This window comes from Bombyx mori, chromosome 27, assembly GCF_030269925.1.
Source record: "Bombyx mori chromosome 27, ASM3026992v2".
NCBI lineage: Eukaryota > Metazoa > Arthropoda > Insecta > Lepidoptera > Bombycidae > Bombyx > Bombyx mori.
The window spans coordinates 10,835,939-10,856,597 of record NC_085133.1 but is presented as its reverse complement, the minus strand read 5'-3'; the positions used below and the strand labels follow the sequence as shown (position 1 = coordinate 10,856,597).

The window sequence follows — 20,659 nt, the reverse complement described above, 5'->3', positions numbered from 1 at the left end:
CGCAAATTCTTTGGAACAATAAATATCCCGCTCTTCAAACACGGAACCCGTGACTAAAGAGGACCAGTACCAGAGGTAGAGATTCAGGGAAGGTGTAAAAATATCTTAATACTACTAGATCATGTTGATCTTCTTCCCAGTTGTTTTTGGGCCACAGACGTCAGGAAAATAAGCAGAACATTACGACATCCTTCAATACCCTCTATATTAAGACATTCTCACCGTCACGAAGGGAGCCCGTATGTAAATTCCCCAGAATTTGGGAGTCAAATCGCGGGCGCAACCGATGGTAATGCTACTTTGTTTATGATAACTAGTTTATTGGATACTAAGGACCGAATATATTAAAATTGTTTACAGTTTCCCACTTAGCGGAGCTTTTTAGATGATTGTGTTTTGTTTATTACTCGAGTTATGGGAATTTTTATGGGCAATTTCTTGTTGCATAAATACATATAAACTGGACAAGACCGTCGTCGCTGCGGTTAGCTCAATGTGCAAAATACACGTCTTTGTTGAGACTTTATTTGATGAACAGAAAAATAACTTAGATTTTATTTGGAAATTTAGTTGGAGTTTTTAAAACTATAACACGCAGATCCCGAAAATGTGCCCGGTGTATCAGTACTGTATGAACTTTCTAAGATTCAACGGCTCAAACTGAGATGTCGCCGTACCCATGCAGATTCTGATAACTTTAAAGAAGGATCTGACTCCAAAAATGTAACTCGCATCGTTACCGTCATAGTAAACATTATTAAAACAACCCGAATTTAAAACGGCATCCAAACTACGTTTAAATTCGGACCCATTAGTTCTGACCAAACAATTTAACTCCATTACAATGTTACTGATGTTGGCTGCACTTCATCGGAGTTCCAGCAGCCACCACATATGTACACACGTATTCGCTTCACACATTGTTTTGGAGAAGTTACGTCCACAACTTCTATTAGACTGTTAAGTACAAATTGACACAGGCAGGGAACGGGAATTTGTTTGTTTAATACACGAACGTACAATAGTCTTCTTTTCTTCTTTTTCTTTACTTTATCACACTAGGTGGGGTCGGCACAGCGATTTTTTCTATTCTATTCTCTTTTATCAGCCGTCATCTCAACGCTCCCTCCTCTTTCTTTCATATCGTCATTCACACACTCCATCCATGTCTTCTTCAGTCGACCTCTTCCCCCTCTACCTTGGCACTACCATTTCCATACATCTCCTAGTCATATGCATCTTCCCTCTACGTATCCATACCACGCTAACCGTCCGCTCTTTACAATAGTGACGTAACTAAATCAGGTGGTAATTCTAGATACGAAAATTGAGAAAAAGTCGCGTTCCAAAGATTGTATTTATTGTAATTGTGCTAATAAAAGTCAGTGTTAACGATCTCACAGATCACCTGGTACCAGATTGTATCCGGAGTCCACGCACAGATCAGTAGACTTCGCAACATAGAGGCTGCAATCAAACTTAAACTATATTTTTTCACTTGTAATCGTGTGTTGTCCAACGAGCAAGAAGGTTTAATAGCAACCGTTAATTGTCATTGACAATGTTAACAATCTGTGGACTTCTTGTGTATCGATCGAGAATCACTTCTCAAAATTACATAATTTGCAACTTTACCCACAACTACACAGAGTAAATTATTATTAAGCAATTTTTTAAAGTTGACGTGGTACAAAAATACTCAGTTTTAGCTTTTTTTAATGTATTGATGCACGGAGGACCATTAGACCATTGGGTCCATCTTAAATTTTGCAATTCCATTGACTACTAAGTTCTGACCTAACTTTTACAATGTTGAGTACAAAAATTCATACAAAAAAATACGGGTGTTTGTAATTAAACCTCCGTTACTTTAGATCTTAAATAATAAAATTACCAATTTGTACTTTAATCCAATAACATAAGGTTTGAAATGGATCGTTTAAAAACAATTCTTCCCACACATGTCTGTATAAAAAAGGGACGGTTTGCAGGTAGAGGAATGATCACAAAAGGGAGTGCACTCTATCCAAAATGAATTATCGTCCATAAAATACTTCAACGACGTTATCACAATGGCCTAAAGTTCATTTTCCATTGAAATCGGTTAATAGGGTGAAAATTATTTGTCAGTCTTCGAAAAGAACGTTTATTGGCGGTCAAATTTTATGTTTCGAACGTAAGAATTTTTAGGTTAGTTTTGTTCGAATCCGTAGGACGGATCTGTCGTTCCGGACGTTTTAAATTACAAAATTAAACTAGTTTTGTTCGTTTGTCGAAACTAAATTTAATTATTGTAAACGCGTCGGGAGTTATATTGTTTTCGTGTAAAATCAAATTTTAATTATCCGTGGGTGTTTCGTTTTGGAAGTTTGTTTGATGCCAGTGTCATGTTCTATTTAAAAAAGTTTGGTGTGTTTAGTTTCTAGTGTTCTTCTAAATTTGAAATTGTGCGTTGTTTAATTGGAATGCTTTTTCGGATTTTCAAATCAAAGTAATCAATGAGGTATGTACTTATGTATAGATAGAAAAACACGTAGTGTGTTCGCGTGTTTGTTTGCATCGTTACCGTTGTAACCTGACGTTGTTACGCTTAACATCAGATGGGCTACTAATTGTCTATAGTCATGCCAGATGTCTTGAATTAAAGTTCTGCTTTGATATGGTTTCTGGTCTTCTTCTTTCAAAGTTGATGATTTTGCACAGTTATTGTTTAGACGAGTGAACGAGCTGAAGGTCCCCCTAGCGTAAAGTGGTTACAGGAGTCCATAGACATCACAACGTGAATCCATGTCGTGAGACGTGACGTTGACATCTCAGTTATGTCGTATAGAAGCTGTGGTCCTTTTTAAGCCGGAACGCATGGCGGCATACCCATAGAAATAGCGTGGTTACCACCTATAAATGCCGGCTGGCTGTCACAATACTCTAGTGTAATACTCAGAGAACGCTGCTACCCATTCTCCGGTAAAGTTCTAAGTCGTTATTACGGCACCCACGGGAGAGATAGGGGGCCTAATCCAGGCCACGGCTGCTGTAACATTATATGAAAAACGAAAACTCTGCCACATTAGGTACATTTCTTAATAGATATAATATATAAAGCATTCCCATTAAAGACATAAAGCTCTGGATGTGTCCTGAGGATTCGCTTGCATCAAATTTATTAGCTGGGAACGGGAACTTACTTTATACTGGTTATAAAAAATGTCTCTTGACTCCCGTCGTGGTGTCGTGATAAAATAACAGACATACCATCTCTTAAGTCTTAACTTGAGCTTTAAAATATAAAAAAACTCTCATAAATACTATTTAAAGAGCTTTTACGTGACGCTTGGTAGGTAGAATACATAATTTTAAAAAGTCTGACATTTGCATCAGGCACATATAAATATATTTTTTTTTTTTTTTTTTTTTTATTGCTTAGATGGGTGGACGAGCTCACAGCCCACCTGGTGTTAAGTGGTTACTGGAGCCCATAGACATCTACAATGTAAATGCGCCACCCAACTCGAGATATAAGTTCTAAGGCCTCAGTATAGTTATAACGGCTACCCCACCCTTCAAACGGAAACGCATTACTGCTTCACGGCAGAAATAGGTGGGGTGGTGGTACCTACCCGTGCGGACTCAAAAGAGGTCCTACCACCAGTAAGCCCGCTGAGTTTCTCGCCAGATCTTCTCAGCGGGTCGCGATTCCGATCCGGTAGTATATTCATTCACGAAGCAGCTGCTCTTGAGTTGTTAGGTCTCCTTTGGAGGCGCTCGGGCAGCTGTTAACTAATCCCACGCCTCCTGGCTGAGCCTTTGCTCACCCACCTGTCCTGGTGAAACTGGAAAGGCCTCTGGGCCACCAGTAATCCCACATCCATAAAATCCACGAATCGACTTCTGCTTTGAGGACCAGAGAGTGTGTAGTGTGCAACAACACGTTACTTTAGTTGTAGTATAGGTATAACCATTGTATTTTGTATTAAGTAATTAGTAAGACAGTCAATAAACGATCGTCGACCAAAGCACTCGTTTCATTAAGATAGCCCACACATCACATGGCGGCCCTGCCAGGATGTCTGTAAAAATTACCATAACCACGATGACCTGCAGGGCGCTGAGATCTGTAGCCGTAACCTTGGGAGTAGTTCTGTCTGTATATATTTGATGGAAAATAATTTCGCTTACCCCGATAGTTTAACACGGTGCCTTGCGGTGGCTGCGCTGATTCCTCATCCTCAGCTGCTCTTACCGCGTCCTTGAAGTCGCTGTAGTCCCGCGCTGATATGATTGTACTCAATCTCCTATTGCCGAGACCGGTGAAAATTCCGCATATTTTATACTTTTTGAATGAAACCTCGGAGTACGTCTATTCACGAATAGCATACAGCCTAATAAGAAATCGAGATGTTAATTAGAAAATTAGACAATATTCGATTATGCCCGTAATACTTAGATATTGTGATTTACAACGAAATCAGTAATAACGTGGGTGTTTAATTATTATCATTCGAGTCATTATTACTGCGCACTCATTACTAGGGACGTATCAAGGTTGTCTGGTTGCCTGCCTTATTTATAACTAATTCCTATGGTTATTAAATAAGAAGCTATGATTATTACATCAATCGCCTGTTTAGGAATATTTGCAAACGTCCTGCCAAAAAGAGTCGTGCAGATGTGGATTATGGTTGAGTGCTGTGGTTATATATGGTAAGGATGCGATATGCTGGTGATCTAATAGTCAAATAGAGGTTCGGAGCACTCCTCGTTTGACAGCTCAGGAGAGCTCACTTTGTGTTAGTTTTATGTTGAGTCTTATTTGACTTGACTTGAGACATAAGGTTCAATTTTCAATCGTATTGTGTAACGGTACCCTACACTCATGTCTCAAGGTGGGTGGCGGCATTTAGGTTGTAGATGTCTATGGGTTCCGGCAACCACTTAACTCCAGATGGGCCATAAGCTCGTCCAACCATCTAAGCAATAAATTAAAAAGAACTACAGTAAGTCAACGCTTTCAAAGTGAAACTCCAAACAAGTCATTGACAAAGGCTCTTTTAACATTGATCAACTTTGTTTTCAGATGCGGTGCATCACAATGTAGCAGCGTCGTGGTCAAACGAGACCCCGTCATGGCCGGTCCTACGCCCCGGCGCGCGGCCCGGCACAGTGTTGGTGTAGTGAAATGTCTGTTGTTCGTGTCAGTGATAACGCAGTGCGTGGCCGGGAAACCGATGAGTGAGACGCTGCAGAGGGCGCTGTCCGCCGTCAGGGGTCCCAGTCCTGGTGCCAAGAAGTTGCTGAACATACCAGAGGATGGAGGTCAGTTACGTTTGGATATTAATGTGCATTCGCCACGATTATCGCGAGACATCCCTAAAACTATTAGTTTTGTAGTCTAATTTCACCTTTGTTACTTTCGTGTAATCTTAATACACATATATAAATCACGTGTCACGTTGTTTGTCCGCTATGGACACCTAAATTACTGAACCGATTTTAACTATTTTTTATTTTAAATATGTGTTTTGTTCCAACTTAGGCCATAGGATGGTTTTTATTTCATTTAATGGTCGCAATTTTTATTAATTAACAATAAAATGATTTCTTATGTTCATTATTGTTATTAATTGTAAATCTCATAATTCCAAAACAGATGGCGCCTTAAATCAGTTTTTACAGACAATTGTAATATTGTCTGACATTATTAATATCTCATAGATGGCGCTGTGTTAAAAATACCAATGTTTCACATAAGCTACAATTTAATGGCATAGACACCACGTGTTGCTGAGGCTAAAGTATAAGTGAAATTTATTTCGTAGTAAACGCAATACAGTGAAATCCAATTGTTCTTACTTTGCTAATTTTTGGTATTAGCATAGCCGGCCACGTGTTATTTAGAAACAAAAACCTTAGCCACAGCAACGTGTGGCCGGGTCTGCTAGTAATTTCTAACGTTCGCGTAGGTACCTTACGGTTTCCCTAGGCACGGATGACTGGTAGTAATTGTAGGAGACACTAGAAAATTTTGCCTAAATTTATAACAAGAGAAATGTCCCAAAATATGAAATTACAAGAAAATTGAGACGCCAACTTGGAACGAGTGGGCCATCGTTTAATTACTCCAAAAGTTTTGACTCGTGTTCTAACAAAGAGTTCTTGGATCCCTTCGGGAGATACCGACACAGTTTAGATTCAAACGGAAATGCAAATCATGGAAGAAAACTATACCTTTCTTGTTTTGTTCAAGAAGATGCCCATAATATTTTGTATAAACGTAGCACCAAAGGGGATGGCCCATTTTAGGCCCAAAGCGGACAATAGATTATAGAAAAAATACTTAGTGCATTAATTTTGTCATAAATAAATATGCATTTACTTTCTTGCAAATAAGCGCCACTATAGTTTACAATAAGTAGTTTAAAAAAAGTAACTCTATTGAAAAAACAAGGATTTTTATTTTTGCGGGAAAAATATTGCCAGCTTCAAATCCTTTTACGTATGAAGTAAATATTTTTAGTATATAAATAAAACATATAAATAAATCATTTTAAGTATTATCATTAATCAAACGATTTTAATGGATTTTATGCACATAAAATAACATCGAAGACATACCCATTGGACTTTAACTTGTAACTATACTTGAGACCTTAGAACTTATATCTCAAGGTGGGTGGCGCATTTACGTTGTAGATGTATGTGGGCTCGATTAACCACTTAGCAACACCAGGGTGGCTGTCAGCTCGCCCACCCATCTAAGCAATAAAAAAAACTTTACTAGTATTGTTATTTAAATATGTACAACTAAAACAAAAACATAAAAAATAATATGTACTCGTAAAAAAAAGATTAAGATATAAATCAATTATCGGTTATTTAAAAAAATAATCGATATATGAATTTCATGTAATTATTTTTCTTTATACTGACAACACTGAATTTAATCTGACTGACTGACACTTCGCTTGCTGCTTGTGGTGTTGTGCTTGCGTACAAAATGGATGTGTTTTGATTTTTCTTCGTATTTTATTATACTTTTATCAATAACGTTTCATACTACGACTAAAAACATTGTGTGAATTGTGGTTTTACCCTGACCGAGATTTAAAACCGTGTATAGGCTCTCCTTTGCTATTTTTAGATGATACTAATTGTGTATGAAGATGAAGAAAATATAGATATTTAAAGAATTAAGTGTGTTTTTATACCCTATTGGATAAAAATACATAAGGAACATCTTAAACATTAAGAAAAGAAAAGTTCTTGAAGTATCTCACAATCCGACACTTATTTATATAGAAAATTAACCTCAAAACGAGTTTTTGTTTTTATTATATTTTTTATAATATTGGCGTCAATTTCAATATATTTTTTTAGATATCCAATACATTTAAGAATTTGAATCAGTACATTTTTATAGTAATATTTGATGTCCATCTTGGGCCTAGCACACTATGGAGAGTGGGCAATCCCCTTTCTGATAGAATCTTTGAGATCTATTAGATATTTATTTTGTAAATCGTTAAGACAGGTCGATTTTCTTAGCATTCTACTTCATCTGTAAGTAAAGTTGTGTAAAATTTCTAAAAAATGCAAGCAACATTTTTGACACGCGACCGGGCCATGCCACCAATAATCTGTAAAATAACAACTGACAGACTACCCCCTACTCAACTGTGTCGCACATAACCCAATGACCAACTGGAATTCAGCAAGTTGAAAAGTCTGATGGCCGTTATTAATTAAGGAACTCTCGTCATGATGTCTCCAGGTGGTTCCAGATCCACACCGCGCTTCCACCACCGCTTCTCGTAAAATTAAATTACGAAATTATAACAGAAATTGGAAATCAAATTATTATGGAGTTCGGAAATAAGTCTTCTGAATAATTTGCACCTGTAGGTAGGTATATTTCAGGCTTGAAAGTAATCAGAGGCTTTTGTATCGGACTTGCGAATTTAATTTTACTGCTGGTAGGACCTCTGTGAGTCCGCACGAGTAGGTACCACGGCCCTGCCTATTTCTGCCGTGAAGCACTAATGCGTTTTGGTTTGAACCGTTGTAACTATACTGAGACCTTAGAACTTATCTCAAGGTTGGTGGCGCATTTACGTTTTAGATATGGGTTCCAGTAACCACTTAACACCAGGTGGGCTGTGAGCTCGTCCACCCATATAAACAATAAAGTAATAAATAAAAAGTAATGAAATAGAATGAAATGCAGGAACTCATGGTCTACCCACATTCCAAGGGTTCCCACATTCCACAGAGGACACTACGTGGATCCATCCTCGCTGAGAGCAGTAAGAAGAGCATTACATACCCTATGCGTGCTCCTCATCAGATTTACAGAAAATATATAAAACTAGCGACCCGCCCTCGCTTCGCTTCGGAAACTGTAATTTATTATTGGTTTCTCCACTATTTAATGGATGTTATTATACATATAAACCTTCCTCTTCAATCACTCTATCTATTAAAAAAAACCGCATCAGAATCCGTTGCGTGGTTTTAAAGATTTAAGCATACATAGGGATATAGGGACAGATATAGGGACAGGGATACTTTGTTTTATACTATATAGCGTTATTGTAGAATTAACGAAATTTAAAATGTCGTATTCCACGAAACCACGTAGCTTTCTGTTGGTTTAAACACGATGCCGTATATATTATAATTATACGAGTATAATACTGCAATAATATTAAACTTCACCGTAGGAAAAAGAAAAAAAAAATCGTTTCGATTCTTAGCGGTGAACTCGATCAGAATCAATTCCCTGGAATCGTCCTCGTTTGTATTATCCAAAAAGAAATTTACAAAACGTACCCCATTAAATCACTGACCTATATTTTCCGATATCCCAGTCAAAGTCGTTGGGTGCTATCAACAAATTTAATAATTTGTAATACGATCGCTAGAAGGGTCTGTGGTCTAATATAAAAGAAGTTTGGGCTGGTTCTGCAACTGTTGTGGGAGATATTATAAATTATAGCTTTTGCCCCGGACTTCGTACGCGTGGAATAGTTACTTTGGCATAACGCCGCAGCGTACGCAGTGGAAGCTCTCAAAAGGTTTAAAACCCCGATTCTAAAACATTCTTTATTGGTGCTCCGCTTGTATTGGTCTTAGCGTGATATTATATAGCCTATAGCCTTCTTCGATAAATGGGCTATCTAACACTGATTTTTTTTTAAATCGGGCCAATAGTTCCTGAGATTAGCGCGTTCAAACAAACAAACTCTTCAGCTTTATAATATTAGTATAGATTTTCTTCAGGAAATATCTCGCTAACTCATCTGATTGTTCGTTATTCAGTAATGTAATTAATGGCTGAACAAAACGACAAGTTGTCAGTCAACAGATCGCATACACACGCGACGATCAGCCACGCGTGACATCGTGCATCGGTGTCAAACTTGACGTCAAACCATTTGTTGAATGTACCCGCGTGCCGTGTCGTACGATAACTCGAAAACCAACAACAACAACTTAACCGAGCTTCAAGTTAATCGCACGGTCTTTCTGTATTGTAGACGGATCCATTTCACTAATTCAATATGTTTTTTTAGTTATTTCTTTGGTGGGTGGACGAGCACACGGCAACTGATGTTAAGTGGTTACAGAAGCTCATAGATATCTCCAACGTAACTGCCGCCACCTTCCTTGAGATATGAGTTCTAAGGTCTCAGTATAGTTACAACGGCTGCCCCAGCCCTCAAACCGAAACGCATTATTGCTTCACGGCAGAAATAGACGGGTAGGTGGTATCTGGGTCCTACCACCAGTAATTACGCAAATTATAATTTTGCAGGTTTGATTTTTACTACATGATGTTATTACTTTACTGTGGAAGTCAATCGTGAACATTTGTCAAGTACGTATTTCATTAGAAAAATTGGTGCCCGCCTGCGGGATTCGAAAACCGGTGCATCGGTACGCGAATCAAACAATTTTATTAATTATTAACAATATGTAAACAGTGACACACTATGAGCACTCTCAGTGCCCTGATTCACAGTATGTGTATAAAACAAAACCCTGATTATTGTTATGGAGTCTGGAAAACGCAATTTATTGGTTTACTTCACGCTTGGGACGCCATCGCGAAAATTTGTATCTGAAATAACTCAGCGCGCTTAATTATAAGACATCATCCCGACTTTATCGGGGTAGATTGATGGGCAGGTATTAGTCAGCTGTTTTTTTCCTGCCGACGAGATTTAGTGGGGGACGTTATGTTAAATGTTCTAGATAAAAGAGGGATTAATGATCGTTACGCGGCTCAGTTTAGAGTGCTCTGACTCTTACCGAAGAGTCTACGTGCCGGGTGCGTTAGGATCACTTCACTAGGTTATTTATACTGGGATAAGTTGGACTAGTGGTCAACAAAGGATCCACCTACTTATTTGCAATAAGAGGTAATAATAAAGTCACCGCCATTTATGAACTAGATTCAATGGAAGTCATGAGCTCAGAGGAGTAATATGTGACAATCTACATGACGTCTCTATGACGACGCTTGCAGCTGAAAGTAAGTATTGTACTTTTTGACGAAGCATGTTGCTGATAACTCTATTTCTGTGATCTGACGAAGCGTGTTGCGGATGATGACATGTACTTTTAGGTTATTTAGGAATATTATGTTCTTTTTTTTATAATCTACATGATACATATTCACATGAGTAGCATGGCCACTTCGAGTAGGTGGATATTAGCACACAGATCTGTTTACTCTGTCTTCAGTTAATTTGTAAATCTACTCAGAGAAACACAAAACCGGCCTTTATTCAAATTTCTAAATCGTCACATATTTCCAAATTGGCTATTCTGTGATCCAATTCAACAATTTTCAAAGTAATTTGAAAAAATATATAGCTCCGTTCAAACCGATTCCCATGCGCCCAAATATGTTTGTTATTGAAATAAAAAACAAATCGTGGATGTCCAAATCTACATAGTGAGCTGTAAAAACGTCCAATTATCACCGAAATCCACGTTGGCTCTTCGGCAGCACAACGAAACAACGCGACTTAAACGATTTCATTTCCATAGGATTTCCTGCATCTGCATAACTCTCGGTGCCTACCCAGTAACATTTGCATGGAAATGTATACGGCTTTATCTGATAAACGGTGTTACATTGCTGGTTTGGTGCAGCATTTTATCGCTTTAAACTTATTGAAAGAAGCGATGGATAATGACCGGTTTGTAGTCTTGAGATGTACAGGTGCTAACTCACTACAAATTACTACACACGGTTGTTACCGTTGACATTTTTTTCTCAATCTTGTAATTATTTCATCATATACCAAGGCACTAACCAAATGCAAACAATGGGGATTTACATATTGATACCGGCTTCCTCTATTACAGTTATCAAGTGTTTAACTATTATGTATTTTTTATATATGTAATACTGTATATTGTATTCGCAATTCTTAAATAAATAAATAATCTACCGTTACGTATAAAGACAAAAATACTAAAATTATGACCAAGTAGAAATCGCACAGCTTAATGTGACGCATAAAAATCCAAAAATCCTGATCTTCTTGGTTTTCCTTTCCACGTCTAAGTCCTAAGTGAGGTCGATACGATTTGTATTCATTATTTTCGATAGCTTCGTATTGTTCCGTATTATTTTATCTATAGTCGAAATTTCATACTATATTTGCAAACAGTTCTTTTTTAAATGGCATTAAAATATTATAAGAGCGATCGAAGTTGATTCTGTACCTAATTTTTTATTATTTCTACCTACCTACCTACATTGGCTTGCAGACTATCTAATCTATGCTTTCTATACAAATCTATGCTTTCTATGTAAACTATCTATGCTTTCCATTCATATCTCGTTCAAAAATTCATAAATTGTTTAATTGATATCTAAAACAATAACCACGAAAGCATTATCAATGACATGGGAAACGGTTGTTCAGATGCTGAGTGTGATTTGTCATAAACGAAAACAGAAAAAACAAAGAAAAACCGAAAATTAAATGTTCGACAGCAAGCTACCGATCCTCGTTATCCGTGTGTCGCACCAAAAATCGCAACTCCTCTCCAACGGAATAGTTAGTGTCCCGCGCATTTGAATAACTTGCAAATTATGCCGCTCAACGCCGCCGCTCGCATTGTTTCAAACATGGACGTTGTATGCCGGAGACGCCGCGTGTTCAGATCTCAGCCAAACCAACGCCTTCCAACTACACCTACAAATACCTATACTTATAAATACTTACTTGGTAGGCAGCGGCTTGGCTCTGCCCCTGGCGTTGCTGAAGTCCATGTGCAAAAAACACATACGGCTCGTCAGCTATTCTACAACTTAGGATTGGTTTATTTATAAACATAAATAACAATCTACACGTTTTTTTTTATTGCCCTTGTAGACAATTGTTAACAGGAAATCGTTACAAACGTGCGATTGTTTACTAGTAAGTGCAGAAGTAAGGTGGCATGTAGGTGTAGGTAAACTAACCGTCGCGACTAGGAAAGCTCGTTTATTGTCAGATAAAGCTATAACGTCAATCCACCAAACCCTTTGGCTGTTTTAAAGTTTCGTTGGAGTAATTAAGCGACCGTGAGTAGCAAGAGCTTTTAATTTAAGTGCCTCGAAAGTTACGAAGTCTGCTGGGTTTTGTGGATGCGTTTGTGCCGGTTTTACTGTTCAAACTTGTTCGTCATGTTTATTTATGTATTGAGCGTGAAGAATGTAACTTTTAATAAACCGTCGTCATAACTTCAGGTTTTTCTAATTTATTTACTTTAGAAGAGTATACGAGAATTTTGCTAGAAAATTGTACTGATTTAACATGATATTTATTATAGTTTGCTTACATAGGAAGACGAGCTCGCAGCTTATTTCATGAATAGAGGGCCACAGAAGATCCTAGAGTAGCCCCCCCCCCCCCCCCCAAGGGAAGCAGTAAGCCCAACACAGAGACTGATTTACTTTATATATATATTTTTTTTTTTTTTTTTTTATTGCTTAGATGGGTGGACGAGCTCACAGCCCACCTGATGTTAAGTGGTTACTGGAGCCCATAGACATCTACAACGTAGACGCGCCACCCACCTTGAGATACAAGTTCTAAAGTCTCAGTATAGTTACAACGGCTACCCCACCCTTCAAACCGAAACGCATTACTGCTTCACGGCAGAAATAAGCAGGGCGGTGGTACCTATCCGCGCGGACTCACAAGAGGTCCTACCACCAGTAATTACGCAAATTATAATTTTGCGGGTTTGATTTTTATTACACTATGTTATTCCTTCACCGTGGAAGTCAATCGTGAACATTTGTTGAGTACATATTTCATTAGAAAAATTGGTACCCGCCTGCGGGATTCGAACACCGGTGCATCGCTTCAACACGAATGCACCGGACGTCTTATCCTTTAGGCCACGACGACTATACCTGGTTGCTCTGTTTGAACGTCAACACAACCGCATTACGAAAGAACGGGCATCTTGCCCAGTGGGCCGCGACGACATTAACATCGTTTTCTTAAATAAAAAACCTTACAGAAGTACTGTCCCTTCTCTGGAAACTATTAAAAGCGTTCTATCTACACGCACACAAACATAAACTCATCTACATTCCTCGTCCACAATGCACCGTCTGTCTTTACGTCACACATCAGCCGAGCGCCCTACTTTGTCTAACAATAGTTCTCTTGTTCAAACTGCTTGAAGTATTTTAAGATTTGCATATTTTAGTCCGACTTACTCTACTCCAAAAGTACTTTAGTATGTAATCAAAGAAGTACATATCCGCTTAGCACGGAATCAAAACTGGCCAGTAGCGCTATACCATTGTGTTTACGACTTCTTGCGGTTAATATCATATTGTTATTTAAACGGCCGACATTTTGATCCTTCAGGATCTTAGTGCCATTCTCCTAAGTGTACAGTAGAGGACTCTTCATCTCCTACTACGGTATGACTATCGCGATCATGTTAGAGGGTACCGACTTGCAGATACGTTTGGATAGCTTTCATTAGATCTCCATTCTTGTTCTTGCTAGACCCTCGCATTTACTGGTGATAGGATTTCTTGAGAGTCTGCGCGGGTAGGTACCACCACCCTGCCTATTTCTGCCGTGAAGCAGTAATGCGTTTCGGTTTGAAGGGTGGGGCAGCCGTTGTAACTATACTGAGACCTTAGAACTGATATCTCAAGGTGGGTGGCGCATTTACGTCGTAGATGTCTATGGGCCCCAGTAACCACTTAACACCAAGGGGGGCTGTGAGCTCGTCCACCCATCTAAGCAATAAAAAAAAAATTGATCTACGGTTTCCATTTGTTTGTTACAAACGCTCATGTTGAGCATCGGTAATGGCGTGGCTTTGAGTCGGCCAGAATTAGTTTAAAAAAAGTCTTCTGTTTTAAAAAAAATACTTAGGGCTTTGAAAAACAGCTAACGGAAGTGTCCTACAACCGGTAAACTGAGGTAGTAAAAGTTGTACGTCGAGATAAATCCCGACAGCCCGTCAGAACTTCATGAATTCTACATGATATCCAATATCTTGGTGAACAACGTAAAAGGACAGTTTCCTTGAAGTTTAACAAACAACTTGTAGTTTGGGGCTGGGTTACGACGCGACGCGGAAGCGACTCGTCTAAGTGGTGATTATGTTGTGATTATGTGTCGGAACAAAAGTAGCGCTCTGTGGCTGTGGCTATGATGCTCATACATCATAAAAAGACATTGCTAGTCTATCTGAATGTTTACTAGTAAGTTATTTAATTAACCTTATAGCCCGAAATTATAAAGTAATAACAAAAAATCGGTCTATTCCACTACAACTCAAAAGCAAAGTATCTAATACAAATATACTTCCGACTATGATTTATGGGTGTCACCAGGTCTGACCAGGTCTTAACTCAGAAGGACATTGTAACTATACTGAGACCTTAGAACTTATATCTCAAGGTGGGTGGCGCATTTACGTTGTAGATGTCTATGGGCTCAAAGAAAGCATAAAATAAAATTAAAAGATATCCGTATGAAAATAAAAATATCGGATGTATCATACACATATTTTACATAAAAAAATATCATACATTAAAAAATTTAAGTGGAAATGGATAGGTTTTTTAATAAGAAGCTAAACAAAAAAATGGGCTAAATTAGTATCTCAGTGGTACCCTCGAGAGGGGAAAAGATTAAAAGAACGACCGTTCCAAAGGTAAGACGACATAAAGGCCGTTGCAGGCTCTACGTGGAAGGAGAAATGAGAAAAGCCTAGGCGAAAGCAAAACAATCTTTGCCGATGTCAAATGCTTAGAAAAATTACATTAATAATATATACCTAAATATGAATTAAGATTGTTAATAAAGCCTTCTTTATCTTTATCTTATAGCCCGAAATCATTGCGTGGAAAACATGTTTCCAGAGGACAATCTTGTCTATGTAATCATAATATAGACTTCGCTTAGTGGTGTTTGTGCCGCGCTATCGTCGTCTTGCAGCTTAAAGAATAAATAGCTCGGTTCATTCGGACTGAGTGATGAGACTGTGTCGGCGTTCAGATTTCGCAAATAGCGTTTTTTTTCATCCTGTAGTTTGAATCGAAACCGGAAATTTATAAATTTAGACGATAAGATTTAGTCCCCACGGAAGCTTCCACCACTCGGACTGTTTCTGCCGCGAAACGCTCGTGTGTTCTGGGTGAAAGTGGAATTTTTTTTTTATTGCTAGGTGGATGGACGAGCTCACAGCCCACCTGTTGTTAAGTGGTTACTGGAGCCCATAGACATCTACAACGTAAATGCGCCACCCACCTCCAGATATAAGTTCTAAGGTCTCAGTATAGTTACAACGGCTACCCCAACCTTCGAACCGAAACGCATTACTGCCTCACGGCGGAAATAGGCGGGGTGGTGGTACCTACCCGTGCGGACTCCCCAGAGGTCCTACCACCAGTGAAAAGCTGTGGAATCCCACCAGTGGAATTGCTGTTATACAATAAAATTTAGTATTTATATGGGTTCCGAAAACCACTTTACACTTGATTGATCATGTAGTATCCAGTAATTGATGCTAGAAGTACACTAGGGGTATGCAAAAGGGTCGCTCGGCTGGCATCACATCCATTACGGCCTTATTTACATAACAAACTCAAAATAGTAATTATTTCAGTGTATGGAGAGCAACGCACCTCTCGCAACTCGCGTTGCGCGTAGGCGACTACGGAACACGATTCTAAGTGCTTGTTCACGTTGACACGCGGGCGCGGTGGCGGGCGCGGAGGCGGGCGCGGTCACGAAATATCAAACATATCGCGTTATATACGAGTGCTCACGTACAAAAGGCACGCGCGGTCTAAGTAGCGGGCAAGCTAGCGACAATATCAAACGCGCGAGTTGTATGGGTGTGTTCACGTCGAACTAGCGGCGGAGCGCGCGATTCCCTCGCGACGTCGGGTAAGTTCAACAAGTTTGAACTTGTCGCTAGAAACGATACGTCTTTCAATACAGAAGAAATAAGAATAAAGTATGAAATTCACCATACCGTTCTCTTTTTTAATTAATTTCATGCCCACCGATTCTAATTGTTATCATCTCCCACTTTAAGTATGATTTTTCGGTTAAAAATAAAAGATCGTCGTCCATGTTTCCAATCTCTGAAAACATATCAAACTCGCGCAAACGCCTGGCGGACAATGTGAACACGAACTCGCTACGTCTACCGCGCCCGCATTCGCCGCCGCACCCGCGCGTTCGACGTGAACAAGCACTTAAGGCTTCGTCAAACAGAACGCGTAATTAGCGCGCGTCAAAGCGTTAAACCGACGGCACGCTATGAACGCCGAGATGTGTTGTACTACTATGGTACCATACCGTCAAACAGAGCCCCAGCGCTATAAGTACGCAACGCTCTGTCGCGGCGTTAGGACGCTTTGACGTCAGGCGTGTAATTTTTTACAAATTTTATTTTAGCGTCCGAGTGAATGTGTATTAAAATACTGGATAATGCCCGAAAAATTGATAGAAATACCCATGCTTATACAATGCCACATCTGAATCACTCGATTTCTTAATACTTTTAAATTTTCACACTGCTATCGAAAGGCTGATTTGGCGAATGCGTTGCGTCAAGGAGCGTTAGACTCATCTAGTCAATTGGTGTGACATGAAAAGAGCGCGACGTTAAAACGCGACGTTATAACGCAGCGCTAAGTACGCGTACTTTTTGACGAAGCCTTTAGGCGATTTCCGCGGAACACAATTCTAAGCCGCGTCGACGCATCGTCCCCGCTTCCGCCGGCACGACGTCCCCGCCTAACGACGGTGTCGTCCGTCATTTATCTCATTTAAACACGCGTTTGCCCGCTAATGCGACACTACATCAGTCCGAGAACATTTTTCAGGACAACCCCCCGAGCAGTCACCCTGAAATATTGATGTTAAATATCTTTTTTTCACAGTTTATGATCCGAAAGGTATATTGGATTTTTTCAATTTTGAAAACGTTTTGATGTATGGCGTTTGGCAGCTGGCCGTCGTCAGTTTTAAACATTGGCGATGTTAGATGTTATTAACTCTGTCAGTGAGTTCACGAGTTCACCGTATGCCTTGTAATAAGTTAGCCTATACATATATTAATTACAATTTTAAAGTTGTCTAAAAGTCTGAAATCAAGTACTAAAGTGAAGTAATATATTCCATATTCAAGACCCCCCTACCTGCTACAATTGTCCTTTTTTATAGCCCTGAAAATCTTAGACCAGTGCAAAAACCTTAATTCTTGAAAACTTTAATAAGCAAAAACGGGACAATGCCAATCCGTATGAACGCTGTTGGGAAGCGCAAATTGGAACCCTACAGCTCAATAACTCTAATAGGAATCTATATATTAATACGTGAAGCAAAAACTTTGTACCCTTAATTACAAAAATTGCGCCGACAGAGGAGTATGAATTTTCCCACTTTTATAGAGAATATAGAGAAAAAGAGCAGAAATCTATTTTTTTTAATTATGCATAAAAATAAAATAAATCATTAAAAAAACATTACACACACATTACTATGTATTTGACACACACACGTTAATATATTGTTTTGTTTATTGTTAAAGTCTGTGGTCAAATATTTTAATATTATTCGTCTATCGTGTAGCCTTGGTGAAATCTGTGATTATAGAACATTGATTAATATAGAAATGTGACAATAGAACCGTAATATGTTCAAACTTAAAACTTCTATTAACTATGCTCGAATTTTGACCGCTGGGCGACCACTGGTATTTATAAAAGCTTGTATGTACTTCACTTTAGTGGCTCGTGATAGCAAACATTGATTATTCAAACTAGGTAGTGCTTGGTCTGAGTGAGTTCACACATCGGTGGGCGATTGAATCTGCGCATCGTGATTAAACAACACTAAACACTAGTGGTATCATGTATTCTAGTTTCCTCACTATCATTTTCGGGAACCGGGTTAAGGTCTTCTGACGGATGAGGGTCAAAACCGTGGGTCGGGATGAATAAGGCGTCAACGGGAGTCCACTCCCCGCACTCAACGAACGAGATTTATCACGCACATATGTCGATGTCACGAGGGTCAGTCAGTACTATACCTAGCTGAGTCTAGCATTTACATTCATTGTTTGGTCGGAATTTCCTGTATAGAATCTGGTCCTGTATAGGTTCAATAAATTTTCAGATTACTTATTTTGTATTTATGCACTTATTTTTCCCACTAAAAAAACACAAAAAAATAATTCAATGATATAAAATGATATACAGTGAATTTCGGTTATACCGATGACGGATGGGCACTTTAATGTCGTCGCTATATCCGGAGGTCGCTATGTCCGAAATTATAGAAAGTCATGTACATAATATGTATTTACTTATCATTTATTTAATTATGGTATACACGGGTGTTATTGAAAAAAACGTGTTATAGTGCACTGTTTAAGTTTAGTTTTGTCTGCACGCTGTAAGGTGTATTCCATTTTCATAATTCCTTCTACATTTAAATTATTTGACCTTCACCAAATAAACAGTACTTTTTGGGCGTTGTTATAGCTCATAATGCATCTCTAGTTGTTGAAATTTCATTTAGGTTGCAGTCTTCTTCATCTTCTTCATACTCCTTTTCTTGTGTTTGAAGCACAGACTCAATAATTTTATTATCAAACTATTAGTAGTGATAACTTGATCGTCAATATTCACGTAAGTTTCCCGTGCTGAGTAGAGGACTACTTAGCACAGATGGTCAAATAAATGCTTTGTTTGTATATAGGAACATACAAACAAAGCATTTGCTTGACCATCTGTGAATGTAAATAAAGGGTAAGAAAGCTTAATAATTTTACGAATGAGTCTTTTGCCGACTCAATAGTAATATCCGTAAGTGATTTCTGGGAATCTGTCATAAATGGTTCATAAAAACAAGTCGCTATACCTGAAATTGACGCTATATCCGAAGTCGCTATTACCGAATGAATTTCTTACGAAAGTATGCTTTAAATTCAAGGGACGTAAGTTTGACGTCGCTATAACCAAAAAGTCGTTACAACCGAGGTCGTTATTAATGAAATCCACTGTAATTCAATGCAATGATACAATATTATAATATGTACATCTGAGAGCTAATAATCTTTGTGGAAGCCGTTAGAGTTATGAAGAGTTTTCCGAAGAACTGTGTGAGATGATACTCTGCCTCTTTCTACTATTCCACTTCTTATTTACCTATTACAATACGCATCTATAGGCCGTATTTAAGAAAAGTACGTACTGTTGAACAGCGACCTGGCTGTGATTTTCTCGCCGTCTTCTCATCAGCCTCTGAGATGAAATGAAAGAAAATATTTAAATTACAAACATGTGAAACACGACCCGCGTATCCTCCGTACCGTGAAATCGCATCCGAATATCAGAATTGAACGCTACAAGGACGAGTGCACGTGTGATCTCTGAGAATAAATCACCGTGCGTGACTCTCGACTTCTTTCCAGAACTTTCTACCGAAACTCGTGAGCGCTCGCGAACACTTTAGTGACAAATTATACGGACTACGTTTGCGTATTCGGCTTGGAGTATTTGTAGAACATTTTTTACGCATCTGTGATCAACAACAGTAAACAGAAGGCTTGTGAGTGCACGTGGTTTTTCATAATTTCATAAATGAATTGGCAGAGATTTAGATAAAATTAGCTACATCTGGCGGCATGCTAGCTGAATATATCACGTTAATTAACACGACCAATTACCTTACGGAGTTTGAACAAACCGAGCTATCAATTCGTGTTGACAATGCGTTTTAGCATACCCTTTCTGTGACGCACCATCCGGTCTGGAATGAACTAGCGGTAGGCAGCGGCTTGGCTCTGCCCCTGGCATTGCTGAAGTCCATGGGCGACAGTAACCACTCACCATCAGGTGGGCCGTATGCTCGCCTGCCTACAAGGGCAATAAAAAAAAGAACTTACCTCTATAGGGGTTCCTGAGCACCGTAACGTGTTCTTCTTCAAAGAGGCTTGCGGAGTGTATTTGGCGGAATCCAGACTTGGCCAGAAACTTGGCCATGACTCAAATTATCATTTGTGACGGTAACCAACGTAATCCCAAAGAATTTGTTTCAAACCGAACAAAGTCCCGGCAGTAGATTGGTGGTTCTTTGAAACCTTCAAAACATTTCCG

General features: G+C 38.9%; 1 protein-coding gene across 1 annotated transcript in view; it reads left to right on the top strand.

Moving 5' to 3' along the window:
• The first annotated feature begins 2,196 nt into the window (after positions 1 to 2,196).
• Positions 2,197 to 20,659, top strand: part of LOC101743883 (uncharacterized) — a 399,362-nt gene continuing 380,899 nt past the window's right edge. Inside the window, exons 1-2 of the mRNA XM_021347912.3 lie at positions 2,197 to 2,503; positions 5,075 to 5,313. Coding sequence (XP_021203587.1) covers positions 2,499 to 2,503; positions 5,075 to 5,313 — 244 coding nt within the window. The 5' untranslated portion in view covers positions 2,197 to 2,498. The remainder of the gene's footprint in view (positions 2,504 to 5,074; positions 5,314 to 20,659) is intronic.